Here is a 15,988-nt window from a genome sequence, read left to right as displayed (position 1 = left end):
AGCTAGCAGCCTTCTCTGCCTTAAATCTAAGAACTTTCTCAGCCGTATATCAAAACTTGGAAAACTACATTATTTGAAGTGCTCATAAAATTTAAACCCATGAGTTGGAAAAAAAGAAAGTAAAGAAAGTACAGCTGTGCTGAAGAAAAATTGAGTTAGATAACAAAACCCAAATTTTGTACACTGCCACACTGACTTGATAAATGAGAATTTTACTTAAATCCTCTATTTTGTACAAACATTACCCAACTTGGGTTTTATTAATACTATTCGATTATTGACTGGGGGAATCATACATCTACAGTTCTTGATGGGTCATATATGTATGAAAAACCTATTTGTGGTACATAAATTAAAATGAACGTGCAATTAACACTTTTTTCTTTGGGGATTCTCGAGAATCTGGAGCAGTCTTACAGGTTATCCGGTCTTTAAGTGATGACGAGATGAATCCTGCTTCCGGGCCCAAACTACTCTGTGTTTAATAAGGCTGTTGTGTTTTAACATGTTTTAATGTTTTGTATCTTGTTCTATTTAATCTCAACAAGCCCCTAAAAACAGTCAGTGATCACTGTCGGCCTCTCTCGGTTTTTATTACCGCTATTCATTTTAAAGCTCAGTTTTTAAAACCTTACGATGTAACTACAGCCCAGCCCATGCAGCAGTATATTAATGACTAACCTCGTATTGTGGATGGATTATCTCAGTTGTTCTCCTGACTGAAGTTTGGCTTGTTTACAGCATCCTGCCATGCGATTGCATTTGTCTCTAACCATCGGTTAACTTTTATCGAGTGGAAAAAAGTTAGCATTCATCCTCCAGCTTCACTGTTTATATTATGCTAACATAGCTGTGTCGCTAGCGATCACATAGCACATCATTATATACTAGCCGCCAAACGTCACTATTGTTTAGTTTTCTGTCTTCAGCTATGTTGGAAGTGATAGTATGTCTTAATTTGTTTCAGAAATCCCTCACTCAGAACATGGTATATTATATTTAGATGGAAACTAGCAAGCTAACTCCCTGCTAACTTCTAACTCCGTTAAATTTCATAAATTCTGTTTTCATGGATGCCTGGACGTTAAACTTGTTACACCTGGTAGAGCAGCAACACTGATCATTTTATTACAGACAAAAGAATTTAGACAGTTTTTCAACTCTGAGTGATGCCGCAGTAATCGTTTGACCTCCAGCGTAGTTTGGGCCCAGACACAGCTAATGATGTCAGACTTAAAGACCGGATAGAGTGTTAAGAGTTGTAAATCCATTCTTCAAAAAAAAATCTTTTTAACCCAGGGCACCAAATACTGATAAGGTGTCCATTGATGTTGGTTCTTTGATGCCCTGACAGGAAGTCCATGAAGGCACCTGACCTGTTTGGGAGATTTGCATATTCTAATTTATTTTTTCTTTTACCTTTTAATGCTGGCACTATAAACTTATTTTGCTGAGTTTCACAAAAGTAACCTAGCACAAGAAAAAAACAGAACATGTGTCTGGTACATTTAAATCATTTTCAAATATTCCCATATAACAAGCTGGGAGTTAAGCAGTGCGAGTGTGTTCGCTGAAAGTGCAGGCATGGTTTATCTACTTGCAGAGAGCTCTGTCCCCAGATGGAGGCAGTTTACATTGTCTGTGTTTTTCATATTTTATGAACTCAACTGTGGCTCCCTTCCTTAGCACTTAGACCCCCGCGGCAACATCATTTTGCCATTTTGCGGATGACTTGTTAACCAATCAGCGTTCAGCAAATACTTATCTCATCCGCTTCCAGCGATGCACAGTAACAGTAGACCTGCTATGCTTCCACATCAAAGTAAGGAGGTGGTTTGGCTATCTAACGAACCAGGGCATCAGATAGCTCGGGCGCCTCCTGAGTGAAGTATCTGGACATGTCCCACCAGGAGGAGGCCCAGGGCGGACCCAGGACACGCTGGACATGCTGGAGATCTCTAGATTGTCTGTTCCCCCAGACAAGCTAGAGCTGGTGGCTAGGGATAGACAGGTCTGGGACTCTCTACTTAGGTTGCTCCCCCCACAACCTAAGCACTTACAGGGAGTGCAGAATTATTAGGCAAATTAGTATTTTGTCCACATCATCCTCTTCATGCATGTTGTCTTACTCCAAGCTGTATAGGCTCGAAAGCCTACTACCAATTAAGCATATTAGGTGATGTGCATCTCTGTAATGAGAAGGGGTGTGGTCTAATGACATCAACACCCTATATCAGGTGTGCATAATTATTAGGCAACGTCCTTTCCTTTGGCAAAATGGGTCAAAAGAAGGACTTGACAGGCTCAGAAAAGTCAAAAACAGTGAGATATCTTGCAGAGGGATGCAGCAGTCTCAAAATTGCAAAGCTTCTGAAGCGTGATCATCGAACAATCAAGCGTTTCATTCAAAATAGTCAACAGGGTCGCAAGAAGCGTGTGGAAAAACCAAGGCGCAAAATAACTGCCCATGAACTGAGAAAAGTCAAGCGTGCAGCTGCCAAGATGCCACTTGCCACCAGTTTGGCCATATTTCAGAGCTGCAACATCACTGGAGTGCCCAAAAGCACAAGGTGTGCAATACTCAGAGACATGGCCAAGGTAAGAAAGGCTGAAAGACGACCACCACTGAACAAGACACACAAGCTGAAACGTCAAGACTGGGCCAAGAAATATCTCAAGACTGGTTTTTCTAAGGTTTTATGGACTGATGAAATGAGAGTGAGTCTTGATGGGCCAGATGGATGGGCCCGTGGCTGGATTGGTAAAGGGCAGAGAGCTCCAGTCCCACTCAGACGCCAGCAAGGTGGAGGTGGAGTACTGGTTTGGGCTGGTATCATCAAAGATGAGCTTGTGGGGCCTTTTCGGGTTGAGGATGGAGTCAAGCTCAACTCCCAGTCCTACTGCCAGTTTCTGGAAGACACCTTCTTCAAGCAGTGGTACAGGAAGAAGTCTGCATCCTTCAAGAAAAACATGATTTTCATGCAGGACAATGCTCCATCACACGCGTCCAAGTACTCCACAGCGTGGCTGGCAAGAAAGGGTATAAAAGAAGAAAAACTAATGACATGGCCTCCTTGTTCACCTGATCTGAACCCCATTGAGAACCTGTGGTCCATCATCAAATGTGAGATTTACAAGGAGGGAAAACAGTACACCTCTCTGAACAGTGTCTGGGAGGCTGTGGTTGCTGCTGCACGCAATGTTGATGGTGAACAGATCAAAACACTGACAGAATCCATGGATGGCAGGCTTTTGAGTGTCCTTGCAAAGAAAGGTGGCTATATTGGTCGCTGATTTGTTTTTGTTTTGTTTTTGAATGTCAGAAATGTATATTTGTGAATGTGGAGATGTTATATTGGTTTCACTGGTAAAAATAAATAATTGAAATGGGTATATATTTGTTTTTTGTTAAGTTGCCTAATAATTATGCACAGTAATAGTCACCTGCACACACAGATATCCCCCTAAAATAGCTAAAACTAAAAACAAACTAAAAACTACTTCCAAAAACATTCAGCTTTGATATTAATGAGTTTTTTGGGTTCATTGAGAACATGGTTGTTGTTCAATAATAAAATTATTCCTCAAAAATACAACTTGCCTAATAATTCTGCACTCCCTGTAAGAATAGTGGGCAAGTATGATGTCAAATACTGAACCAAACCTAATGATTAGTTTCATAGCATGCCTGTCAAGTAGCGTGCTTTCGTAATGGATTGTTTGCCATGGCCAAAGTCAAAGTCTAAAAAATTATATTTTATTTTATTTTAATTTAGTTGTTTAACTTTGACACAGGACAAGCTGGACACGTTGGAGGTCTCTAGATTGTCTGTTCCCCCAGACAACCTAGAGCTGGTGGCTAGGGATAGACAGGTCTGGGACTCTCTACTTAGGTTGCTCTCCCTGCAACCTAAGCACTTACACTTCCGGATAAGTGGAAGAAAATGGATGGGTTAAAATACTGAACCAACAACCTAATGATTAGTTTCATAGCATGCCTGTCAAGTAGCGTGCTTTCATAATGGATTGTTTGCCATGGCCAAAGTCAAAGTCTAAAAGTCTAAAAAATTATATTTTATTTTATTTTAATTTAGTTGTTTAACTTTGACACAGGACAAGCTGGACACGTTGGATATCTCTAGATTGTCTGTTCACTACTGGTGGCTAGAGAGAGAGAGATCACTGAACTTAACCAAACACATCTGTGGATTAAGTTCAGTCATCAGTATCAATGTTTAACATAGTTCCACAGCCAAACAAAACAGGACCCTTTTTAAACCTGCATGGAAAATCTGAAAAATCTTGCTGAACAGTGACACGTAGACTGGAAAACATGAAGGCTTCTTAAAATCACGGAAATATGAATGGAATAATAAAGCGTAAAATCCAACTAGAATCTCAATTTGAGATCTTTTTAATCTATAAACAGTGGTTGACATAGTAACAGTAATACATAATGTACTTTATGTTTATCATATTGTCTCTTAAAGTTACATAATTGTATTTGATTTCATTTGGAGGTGTGTGTGAAGTTCTATATCATTTCTTCCACATATGCTTCCAGCTGGCACAGTCTAAACCAATCTGTCTTTCTTGCTTTCTCTAGGTTTCAGGTTGAGAAACCCACAAATATAGGATGACGCGTCTTACATTTGGTGTTGTTTCATGTGCTTATGCTGGAAACACATTTGACATTGTTTCCACTCCTGTAATGCAGTGAAACAACTTAACAAGAAGCCAATCAGAGTGCTCTGCAATTGTTTCCTCCCACTCGATATGATTATATTTAGACAAATCATTTAATTAAGTTTGCATCTCAGCAGTATCAAGAAAGAACATCAGAAATGAGGATTATATTTTATTTGCTGATGCTCGGCGTTGTGTGTAAGTATAAGTAAAGGCCTGTGCTGCTGATATATTTTTGAAGTGTAGATGATTCCATTACTTGCTAATGACTGACTGGGCTGACTTTTTGTTTGGTTTATTTCAGATTGCTCAGAAGAGCAAGTCTTTGAGACAAAGACTGCTCATGTTGGAGCGAATATAAAGCTGACATGCCCCCGCAGGTCTATGGGAACCTTATTTTGGATCAAGCTTGTTTCTGGAAATTTTCCTAAAATCTTTGGAAGGTCATTTAGCTCTCAGAGGGTTGATCAGCGCATTAGAACTGCAACAGAGGATGGAATATTTGATTTATATATTACAAAAGTACAGGAAAGTGATACAGGAGTTTACTTCTGTGTGAAAACATTAAGTCGAGACTTAATATTTTTGAAAGGAACATTCCTGAAAGTAGAAGGTAAGTAGACAAAAAAATATCATAAGATATTTTTATTCCTAAATCCATGTTTGCATATTGTGTGTGTAAAGTTCGATAGTTTATTTCTTTATATGTGTGTGTATGTATGAGTTCACTACGACAGAGTATTAAGTCCACACTGAGAAAAATACCCAATATTATTATGGACACCTTGCGAAGTCAAAATTTGAGATCCAAGTTAAACGTCTTTTTGGAGAAAACAATCCCAATACCATTTTAAGGGAAAAAGTTGAAATGTAGCGAGTACAGTAACAAGGACTACAAGGACTCTTTTAGCACATAAACACAGTGTCATGATAAGTGTAAGGACATTGGAAAAGTGGTGCAGGAAACGGCATCTGGTCAGACGGAAACACACAAACTTGTTTTTTGTAGAAGAAGAGTGATTTTGTACAAAATGAAATGGCTGGTAATGGACAGATGCAAGGTATCTTAAAAAAATTAAAAGCAATTTTTTACATTGTTTTATTTGTTTCCATTTCTCAGGACCAGAAGCTGCTTTCACTACAGCTCTCCCATCTGATCCTGTCCATCTGGCACACACAGTGACACTGCAGTGTTCGATCCTCCGTGACTTTCAGAATAAAAGTTGTCCCACTGATAAGAAGATATTCTGTTTAAGTGCTAAATCACATCAGTCACACCTGGATTTAAATTATAGTTGTGTTAATGGTGAAGATGAATATGAAAAGAATCCCGAGGAACTCTCAGCAAAGGCATGTTTCTACAGCTACTTCAGAAACTTCAGCTCTTTTGATTCTCTGAAATATTACTGTGCGGTGGCCACATGTGTAGAGTCATTTTCTGGGGATAAAAAAGGGGATACTGCAGGTAATTCTATCACATTTTAATATAATGCCAGAAATAGAAAATCTTTGCATTTGATTATATTTAGTTTTTTTAGCCAAGATTCTGTAATACCTAATCAACTTCCCCCGAAACCCCCCAAACGTTTTAATACTTGTAATCATTTTTAATATCCATGATTTACGTCTTTTCTTTCCATGGCAGCAGTCGACAAGAGCAAATCAAAAAGGGACAACATATTTTTTTACCTGTTTATCTCTACTCTGGCTATAAGTGTGATTGTTGTAGCCTTTCTAGTCTATTCCATCAAAAAACTAAAGAAGAATTCACATGTGTACTCTAATGGTAAGCAAAATTACACACACTGTACATCAATCTGTCAAACCATATTTGGCAAAAGTTAGCTCATTTGACTGTTTTTTTTTTTTATATTTTTTTTTTTTTTTTTTTTACAACTGCAGCTGCTCTGGAAACAAATGGAATTTCAGGTGGTGATCAGGAAATTCCACAGGTAATTAAAAATATAAAAAAGCTGTTAGTTATATGCATGTTTTAATCTCTAACATGTTCTGCTTCCTCAGACAGATGAGGATACGTTGGTATATTCTACAGCAACTTTTAAAAAAGTGAGTAAATCAGCGGAAAGACATAAAAAACCAACAGAGGAAGACAGCATCTATGCTGCTGTCAAGGCTCCTGCCCTGGATTAACATCTATTATGAGATATTTTATGTGAATATAGTTTTCCCCTTTTTTGTTATAAATGTACATAAATAAACTTTATTATCTGGATACTTTTTACATTTGTAAGTAGTGCATACACTCACAAAATGTTTAGTAACTTCAGATCCCTGCAACAAGCCCAGGTCCAGTTTACTTTGGTGATTTGGACTATTCCATTTCACAGCTGTTGTTAATTTTTTCCTTTATCTCCTGTACAGGCCAACGCAATCTATTTGTCGTTTCAGGTTGTAGTATTACACAACATTTTCAGATCTAATAGAAAATAAAATGAGTGTTTCGTAATTCATTCAATTTATTGTCTTTATTTATAACTGGCATTATTGTTTCATTCTATTATAGAATCTTACAAGAAAGATGCAAAATTGTATTCCATCATGCTTTATTAGCTGCTTCGAAACAAATCAACAATGCAAAAAAAACAACACAAAACAACATACTGGAAAACAGTTATTCATCACTTGATTGCTTCAATACAACCCTTGGGCACATATATGCGGGACGTTTCGTGGCTGTTTTGATATCGCTCTCTCTCTTAACCGATCAAATCTCGCTGTGGTAGCAGCTTTAAACTCGGTATGACCCAGGTTGATAGAGGGGCCCAGTCTGGATCGCATTCCAGCATTTTGTAGGCTGGTTTTCCTACAAAACACAACAAACATTAGCCCGCAAAGCCACAGTGAACAAAGCAGCATAGCACAACGAATTCAATTCAAATCAATATAAGACTTATTTGTAACCTACATCAACAATTATGTTATGATAAATTACGTAATAACTACAACAGAAGACTTACCTTTGTGGAAATGCTTGGAGCAGACTAACATGTGAGCTGGAGTGTTCTGGGACGTTATATTTGGTCTTTGAATGGCTGCAATCCAGGCCATCCGTCGGCTCTTTGTTACTTCGGAAACATGGCTCGAACAATTTCTCTTCCACGACGTAATCCGATAACAACCGATCTCTTTACCCGTCGGCTTCCCGTGGCTATCATGCGACCGGCTATTGCAGTTAATAATACAACAGCTTCTTGTCATTTTTTGTGTTTCTTTTTGTGTGATAGTTTTCATGTGAAAGCCTGCGTGCGCTAGTACCGCTTGCCACGTGTTCCCAGAATCCTTTGCGGTTTTACCCCAGAATGACGTCACATTTTCAATCTCTATAGGAGGTTTCTAATTTTCTACCTATTTTCTACATATGTGTTTAATGTGGATGTTGGAGGACATACACAGATCAAAAATGACTCCTCAAACTATTACTGGAGAGCAAGCTAATGTAATCCAAAATAAGCATCTGGTTCGACACTTCCAGTGACACAAGGTGGGATACTAGGGACAGAGTGAGATGGAGGCAGATGATCTGATGTGCTGACCCCGAAAGGTACTTCACTTACAATAAAATAACACAAAATGTTAATGTTTGTGGGGGTTTTGTCTTTAACCTTTATGTTTTTAGTTGTAAGCTTTGTATTTTGAACACATCTCAGTCACATTGTGTGTTGCATTAAAATGAATAAAAAGTTACTCACTTAAATCTTGTTAAATGAACTATTTTACACAAAAAAGTTAAATAATAAAAACAAGCCAGGATGAAAACAAATTGTATTCCTTAAGCCAGAGACAGTCCTGAAGGTTTTCAGCTATAAGTCTGACTCGTTGCTGGTGGGTGATTGGATCTGCCGAGGGCACCGACCCTCCCCCCGTCCTCCTGTTTCCATAGCCCTTCTCCCACGACCCTCTCCGGTGCCCTTTGTCACCGATTCTGTTCGTAATTTTTATGGACAGAATTTCTAGGCGCAGTCAGTGGCAGAAGGCTTTCACCTGGGTGGTCTCAGAATCTCATCTCTGCTTTTCACGGATGATGTGTTTCTGTTGGCTTCATCGGGTGATAGCTTCCAGCTCGCTTTGGAATGGTTTCACAGCCGAGTGTGAAGCGTGGGAATGAGAATCAGCACCTCCAAATCTGAGGCCATGGTCCTCAGCCGGAAAAGGGTGGAGTGCCCACTCCGGGTCAGGGACGAGTTCCTGCCCCAAGTGGAGGAGTTTAAGTATCTCGGGGTCTTGTTCACGAGTGATGGGAGAAGGGAGCGGGAGATCGACAGACGGATTGGTGCAGCGGCTGCAGTGATGCGGACGCTGTACCGGTCTGTTGTGGTGAAGAGAGAGCTGAGTGTAAAAGCGAAGCTCTCAATTTACCGGTCGATCTACGTCCCTACCCTCACCTATGGCCACGAGCTGTGGGTAGTGACCGAAAGAACGAGATCGCGGATACAAGCGGCAGAAATGGGCTTCCTCCGAAGGGTGGCTGGCCTCTCCCTTAGAGATAGGGTGAGAAGTTCGGCCATCCGGGAGGGGCTCAGAGTAGAGCCGCTGCTGCTCCACATCGAAAGGAGCCAGCTGAGGTGGTTCGGGCATCTGACAAGGATGCCCCGAACCACCATGCAATATGTTTGAGCCTGTAAGGCCCATTTGTAACATCCTGTGTCCTGTATAGTATGTTCTATGGAGAGTTTTTATTGTATGGGTACTATGTTAAGTTATAAGAACCAGAAGTTACGAAATTAAGACTGCCTTGTGTGTCAAACATAAAGATAAAATAAGATAACTTCATTGTCATTGCACAGTCATACACAGTACAATAGTACAAACGTGGAAAACTGTCCCACGTCAGGACTACATACAACACTACATACAACACAACACAACACAGTAAGTAATAAAAAGAAGAATAAGTGTATGTTTATTGCACACTGTTATTATTGCACATTAATTATTATTGCACCTTGTTATAAATATAAATATTATTATTGTTATTGTTTTAAACATTGTTACCTCCCCAAAAAGTCCAGGGAGGTAGCCAGTCAGGTCAGCTATTAGCATTGATTAGGGCTATTGCCGTGTTGTAAGGCAAGTTTATTTGTATAGCACAATTCAACAACAAGGTGATTCAAAGTGCTTTACAGAGACATTAGAAACAAGAACAAATAAAAAAGCTGTCCTTGAGTCTGAAGCACCTTTTTGTGTGCTGTGGTGCAGCTGGAGACCCATACAGAGATGCAGTATGTCAGCACACTTTGTTCTGTTGTTTTTTTTTCCTGTCCCGTTTGGTTTTTTAGCCGTCAGAATTGATGTCTGAAAGGCAACAAAGATACCCAATGGATTTACTTTGCCAAGTGGATCATCACGGCCTTGCCGTATTGGTCCATTTGATTGACCTTTGTTGTTATTATTTTATTTTATTTTATTTTCAGTTGTTACAGAGCGGGACAGACATGGCTGGGGGATAGGAAAGGGAGAAAGAAAGATGAAGGAAAGTAAAACAGAGGGGAAGGGGAACAGTGAGAAAGGACTTAAAATGAAAAAAAATCTCCCAGATCACCTGTTGAGAGAAAAAAAAAAGAAAAGAGAGAGCAACATAATAAACACAGCACCATCACATTAATCTAGCTAACAGTAAATAATAGTAAATACTAAAAATTGAATGTTGTTGTGCAGCACGCAGGACCGACAGCGCACAATGTGCTTTGAGGTAGCAGCCAACAAAGGTGTAGTTTGTGTCTGTGTACACCTGTGTGGATCAGAGCGCTTGTATTCAAAAGGTTTCTCCACGTAATGATCTGCTAGAGCGTGTGGGGATCCATAGCCCCATAGCCCAGGGCATGAAGCAGGCATGGAGGAGATCCAGGACCCTGACGTCCAGAGACCCCAGAGTGCGAGAGCCCAAGGAGACCATCGGAGGGGCATCCGTACCACCCTCCTGGGAAGAGCTGAGGAGAGCTCCAGGCGAGGGGTCACCTAGCAGCCACCGAGCAGACGTCAGAGGGGGCTGCAGTGGCATGCCCGCGGGCTCTGCCGGTAGCCAGCTGTGCCAGAGTGAACCGAGCCAGAGGCCGGAGGCCTGACGGCCCCCCACACCCCGGGAGAGGCCCGACCGAGCCACGGGTGCCAGCCCCCACCATGCAGCCACCGGGAGTGAGCCAGTACATACCTGAGGGCCCAGCCCCTGGCACCAAGAACCACCAATGCACCGACCCCTGAGGGCATCAGTCACCGGCAGGGAGTGTGGTGAGGGGAGATAGGCCTCTGGAGGGCCTGGGAGTTCCCAGAGAGGTGGAGTCTAAGACCCGACCTGACATATAGACACAGACAAACAGGCACACACAGACACAAACATGCATTCCCACCCTCATGCACACATATACAAATACTCAGCACTCACCCAACGTAGGGAGACATAAATGGACATGTACACACAATCACACTCCCCAAACATACTCTATACCCCGGGTCCAGGTACCCTCGCCCCCAGAGGGAAACGCCCTAGACCCAGGAGATGTTACCCTTTCCCCGGGGTGGAGGCAAGCAGACCACCCCCAGCTCCGCAGCAGCATTCCTGTCGTGACGGTGGACCGTGCGGCCTGCTAGCTCAATAGCCGAGTCCGGAATTGATGGCTGCAGCCAAGTCTCTGTGAGTAATATTATGCTGCTGTCCCGTACACACTTGTTGACTGCAATTTGTAATCTCAGTTCATCGATTTTGTTGGTTATGGACCTGACGTTGGAGAGGAAAATACTCGGAAGCGGTGGCTTAAATGGCTGTTTCTTTAGCCGAGCTAGTGGGCCCGCCCTGCAGCCACGCTTTTGCCTCCTTTGTTTACGTTTCCTCTTTGGGAAGAACCAACCGGAGACCCTGGAGCTCTTATTATGTCCTCCGGAATGCCGTGAAAGTGGTGGTAGTCCGATGTAATGCTCCTTGCACAGCGTAATCCCAAACTCAGAAGGTCCTGACGACTGTAAGTAGAATCTAATCGATGTATAGTAGTAAAAAACACCCACACATATACACGTAGAAAAAGTAAAAAACAAAGCACCCAACGTGAGGACCAGTGAGTCTCTGCATCTGTACGCTATCTTGCCCAGGGCCCCAGCATCGACACAGCACAGACATCTATCTGGCCCATGCTAAAGCCTTGCAAAATGTGAACTTCTGCTCCATCATGGCCCTTCACACTACACCAGTGAGTGTGAAGTAATTAGCTAATCGATAAACAACTAAATGACATAAAAAGTTCTTGTTGTTTTAGTATCTTCTACAGAAATTTCTGAAAAAGAGACATTTTATGTCAATTATGTTAATTTTGGGTTTTCCCCCAACAATCCCTGGCTGCTAGCTGGCTGCTAGGCTTTAGCTTGAGCTAATTTTAGGTTTAGGTTTTTTGTCCCACTGCATCTGCAAATTTACTGACACACTAGTTATGTTAAACCGAAATAATAAGTTTGAAGACGCTCAAACTCTCTGTCATCACCATCATGCGATTGTAATTAATTATATTATTTTTAGGACAAAGAAAGCAGCAAAAAAGTCTGACACTATAAATGATTCACTTGCATCAAATAATTACCAAAATTATATGTGTGGGTTTCAGTCAAAACTACTCTGGACCTACTGGCAGTAAAAATCTAATAAATAACTGTAGAAAATCTTTCAGTGTGGAGTATTTTGTGTTAGCACTGATGTATTTTTGACCACAAGCCATAATGGTCTGACAGTGTAGTTGTTTATAAAAGGTTGCACAAAATCACATCATTATTGGTTCAGTTTCAGTTAAAGCTAGAAATCTGAATGTTGTATATCACAGTCCTGCTCACAGCCTACATTTTTAGTCTGCCTCACCACTACTTAGAGAGAGAGAGAGATGAATACAAGCTGGAGTTTTGCTATGCAGAAAACTCGTATCCACTGCCACTTTGCTGTGCCCAGCTTCTAATTATTCTAAGATAAATGTAACGAACAACACTTGATATCTTTGTTTAATCTCCCCCCAAAAAAGATTCTTTACATAATCTTTTGCAGCGAAATGCAGAAACAAATTCACAGCAGTCGTCACTGACAAACAAATGATGCATGGAAACTTTGCAGCATGCATTTCCGTGGTTGGGCTTTCAAAAAAGGTGTGAGTACAAAGGGGCTTTTCTTCCTGTCTCGCTCTCGACCATCTTAGGAAGCTGGTCTTGAAGCACTGTTTTATCAGTTTTTAAAAAAGCATGTAGAATGACGTTATATAACCGTTACAAGTATTATCCATACCAAAACAGCACAGAAAAGTAGTTAAAGGATAAACAAAAAGTGCACATGATCACCTTCTCAGCTACACTGACCACTTTTATCACACTTATTTGTGGTTCTTCATAGCTGTTGATGGAAGAGAGGAGGTGTCAATCACTCCCCCTACCCCAACTGGGCCTCTTTGTCAATGTCTTAAAATGTTTGCTTCATTGCTGACTGTAGGTATGAAGCTTTGGTGTAGTGTGTTGTCACACACCTCACTTAGCACCGAGGTGGGCATGTGGCTTGTCCAAACTAATGATGAACAAATCAATAAGTATACATTTAAAAAATCCGTTGTTTAGCTAAAACGAATCTCCTGAAGCCTTCCTGTAGCTCCTCTCTCACTTCATATCCTGTTTAAGCTCACAGTGAGCCCTGTTCTGAAGAAACGCCTTCAGTGGTCGGTCAAAGGGCGGAGAAATGGCGTACCGCGAATTGGTCTGTAACAGTAGCTTTTGCATGTGCCTCTGCTTGTTATTCTCATGAAAGAAATGTAGAGAACTTTTGGAAAGTGCGATGAACCCTAAAACAAATAAATATTTCAAAACATTTTTGACAAAGAGATTAATTGTTTTAATGACATAAAACGCAATGTGTCGACTTACAGCTGTGGAAAGCTGTGGTGGATATATATGCAATGCTTCACCCAACCCAACTCTTAAATCAAATAAATTACTATCCATCATGGATCATTTAACCACCCTCTGAACCACTTACTGGACAGGCATTAATTTCTCAAATAGACTGATTCAGTTCTGCACCCCAAGGACAGAAACAGGGCAACTTACTTAAGCACAAGTACCAGCGTACAGAGTCAACAAAGTCATTGCAGTCACATTTTAAATGCTCTGCACTCGCTTCAGAACACCATTCTTACGCAAAGAACATAAACCTGGAGGTGATAAGAAATTTTTGACTGAAGTGGGGATGCATGTTTGAATAAATCTATAAATGCAAAGAGCTGAGACTTGGATAAAAGACTACAGATTCAGTCAGACTAGGCTGTGTCCAGCCTGTTTTCCCATTTTTCTGCAAACAGGAAAAGTAACAAGTGCAAAATATAATTTAAAAAGTAGCAATTAAAGTATTAAATTATTAAATCTCCTACATGTCCATTTTCTAATCTGTTTTTTTTTCTTTCATTGTTGCCTTTTGTTTTTTGTACATACACTACTTGCACCTGAAACCCACAGAGATAACTATAGACAGACTTGATGCATGACAACTTAGTCATTGCTGTGGTTGAGCTTTCAAACAGAGGAGTGAATACAAAGGGGTTTTCTCTCTGTGTTTCTGTTTTAATCTCAAGCAGTTGGTCTTGCACCAGTGTCTTATCTATTTTAGGAAACTGAAATAACACTATATTATTACCACGAATCATATTTAAATTAGAACAGTCTAGAGAAGCTGTTGAAGGATATCTGAGAAAAGGACACACACTCAGACCTGTTCAGTCATGCTGGGACTAGTTTTACTTTACTGTGATTTGGGGTTTTTTCCTATGTAGTTGCGAAGAAATGAGAGGAGGTGCTGATAATTCACTCACTCTTTTTTCTTTCTTGTTTTAATAATAGCAACATTTCACAGCATTGTGCAGGAGGTTTGACATTCTCAAAGAAATAAATTTCAGTGTGCATCATTTAGTACAGTTGTGGACTTTCACCCTGTCAAAATTAAAATGATCTACAATGTGCAACATTACTACAGCATGAACAAAAAAACGGAACTATACACTACAACATTGCAAAACTATGCTGTTTACTTAGTGTTTTAACCTTAAGAGAGCAGCATTTGTCTCTTTATAAAGGTTTAAAAAAGCCCACTCAAGTGTCTTGTAGCTCTTCACTTGCTTTATATTTGATGAGCGCTCATAGTGTGGTCTGTTCTGAGTCAACAGCTTCTGTGGTCAGCCATAGAATGGAGAAATGGTACCTAACCTAACCTTGGTCTGAAAGTAAGGATGTTATGTGCTGCTTTGCTCGTTGCTCTTGACATGCAGAACAGCATTCACTGAAACCACAAGTGAAAAGCTGAAAAGAACATATTCAGACTCCTAAACACACGTTTAGTCCTTAACGTTAATAATAGTTAGTAGCTGAGACGTCTGTCTTGCTCTGGAGTTTTGTGCTGCTCCTGCTAAAATAACCTTTTTGAGTGTAAGCCTTTAGCCATTACTTTGCGTTTGTCATTGGCACATAAAAAGATAAAAAAGAACATTTTTTTAAACAAAAACCTTTGCAGTTCATCTTGTTTTCTCTATATTTATACCAGTTGCTAAAATGACAAAGCTCTGCCTCAGTGACTCAATACTTCCTTCCTAACAAGGCCTCACTCCTGCCCTCACAGAGATCTGGGTCAGAGTTCATGTTCACTTTGCTGTCTATGTGGAAAGGTCAGGTGTTCAAATCCTTTCATTACCCAGGCTATTTTTTCTCATTCATTATATTAATTAGGTTTACATTTGATTATACTTTGACTTCAATTAAACCTGATTAACGATTAGCAGAATCACATACAAATGAACGCTGATGTAACACTCTTTATCACTTTATTATTATTGGTTTACTACTTTTTAAGTCCTTTTATCCCTCTTTTGAATGGAGATGAGTCAACCAGGGGATCTTAATCTCTCTGACATGGAAGAAGACATGTATCAAGCTTAACAGTGAAGAGTAAAATGTCGCCATTTCTAGATGACTTTTAGTAAGATCGCACTGCCTAGAACATAGCTCTCTCTCTTATGTTTTTGTTTTTTTAGTGAACATAAGTGCCTCCAATCATGTTGGACATGTCAACTCTGGACCAAGTCAGCAATTTGGTAAATATGGCTATTGGGTATTAGGATATTTCCTGAAAGCGAAGCAAAGCAAATGTTTCTGACTCCTGCATTATTCCCAGTTAAATACAATCTGAAATGCCTGTGATTTCAGACTGTGAACTACGTAGGAGTGGATTTAATTTGGGACGGGTGTAGCTCGGGAGGTAGAGCAGGTCATCTACTAATCAGAAGGT

The 15,988-nt window shown here is 40.4% G+C and overlaps 1 protein-coding gene across 1 annotated transcript; it reads left to right on the top strand.

The window, feature by feature from the left end:
* The first annotated feature begins 4,845 nt into the window (after window positions 1-4,845).
* Window positions 4,846-6,909, top strand: LOC121814292. The gene is made up of 6 exons (XM_042219438.1): window positions 4,846-4,884; window positions 4,991-5,299; window positions 5,807-6,151; window positions 6,332-6,472; window positions 6,589-6,638; window positions 6,709-6,909. Exons 1-6 carry the CDS (start codon window positions 4,869-4,871, stop codon window positions 6,835-6,837), a joined length of 990 nt encoding a protein of 329 aa, XP_042075372.1. The 5' UTR covers window positions 4,846-4,868; the 3' UTR covers window positions 6,838-6,909.
* The last annotated feature ends 9,079 nt before the right edge of the window (window positions 6,910-15,988 follow it).

The sequence above is a fragment of the Haplochromis burtoni genome, unplaced genomic scaffold (assembly GCF_018398535.1).
Source record: "Haplochromis burtoni strain Fernald_Lab_line unplaced genomic scaffold, NCSU_Asbu1 Contig_33, whole genome shotgun sequence".
NCBI classification, from domain to species: Eukaryota; Metazoa; Chordata; class Actinopteri; order Cichliformes; family Cichlidae; genus Haplochromis; species Haplochromis burtoni.
This window is presented reverse-complemented; position numbering and strand designations above follow the sequence as displayed.

Excerpts from the sequence above, each read along its gene's own strand:
- LOC121814292 (XM_042219438.1), top strand. Across the intron at positions 5,300-5,806 it reads AACATTCCTGAAAGTAGAAG|GACCAGAAGCTGCTTTCACT; the intron begins GTAAGTAGACAA and ends TCCATTTCTCAG. Across the intron at positions 6,473-6,588 it reads TTCACATGTGTACTCTAATG|CTGCTCTGGAAACAAATGGA; the intron begins GTAAGCAAAATT and ends TTACAACTGCAG.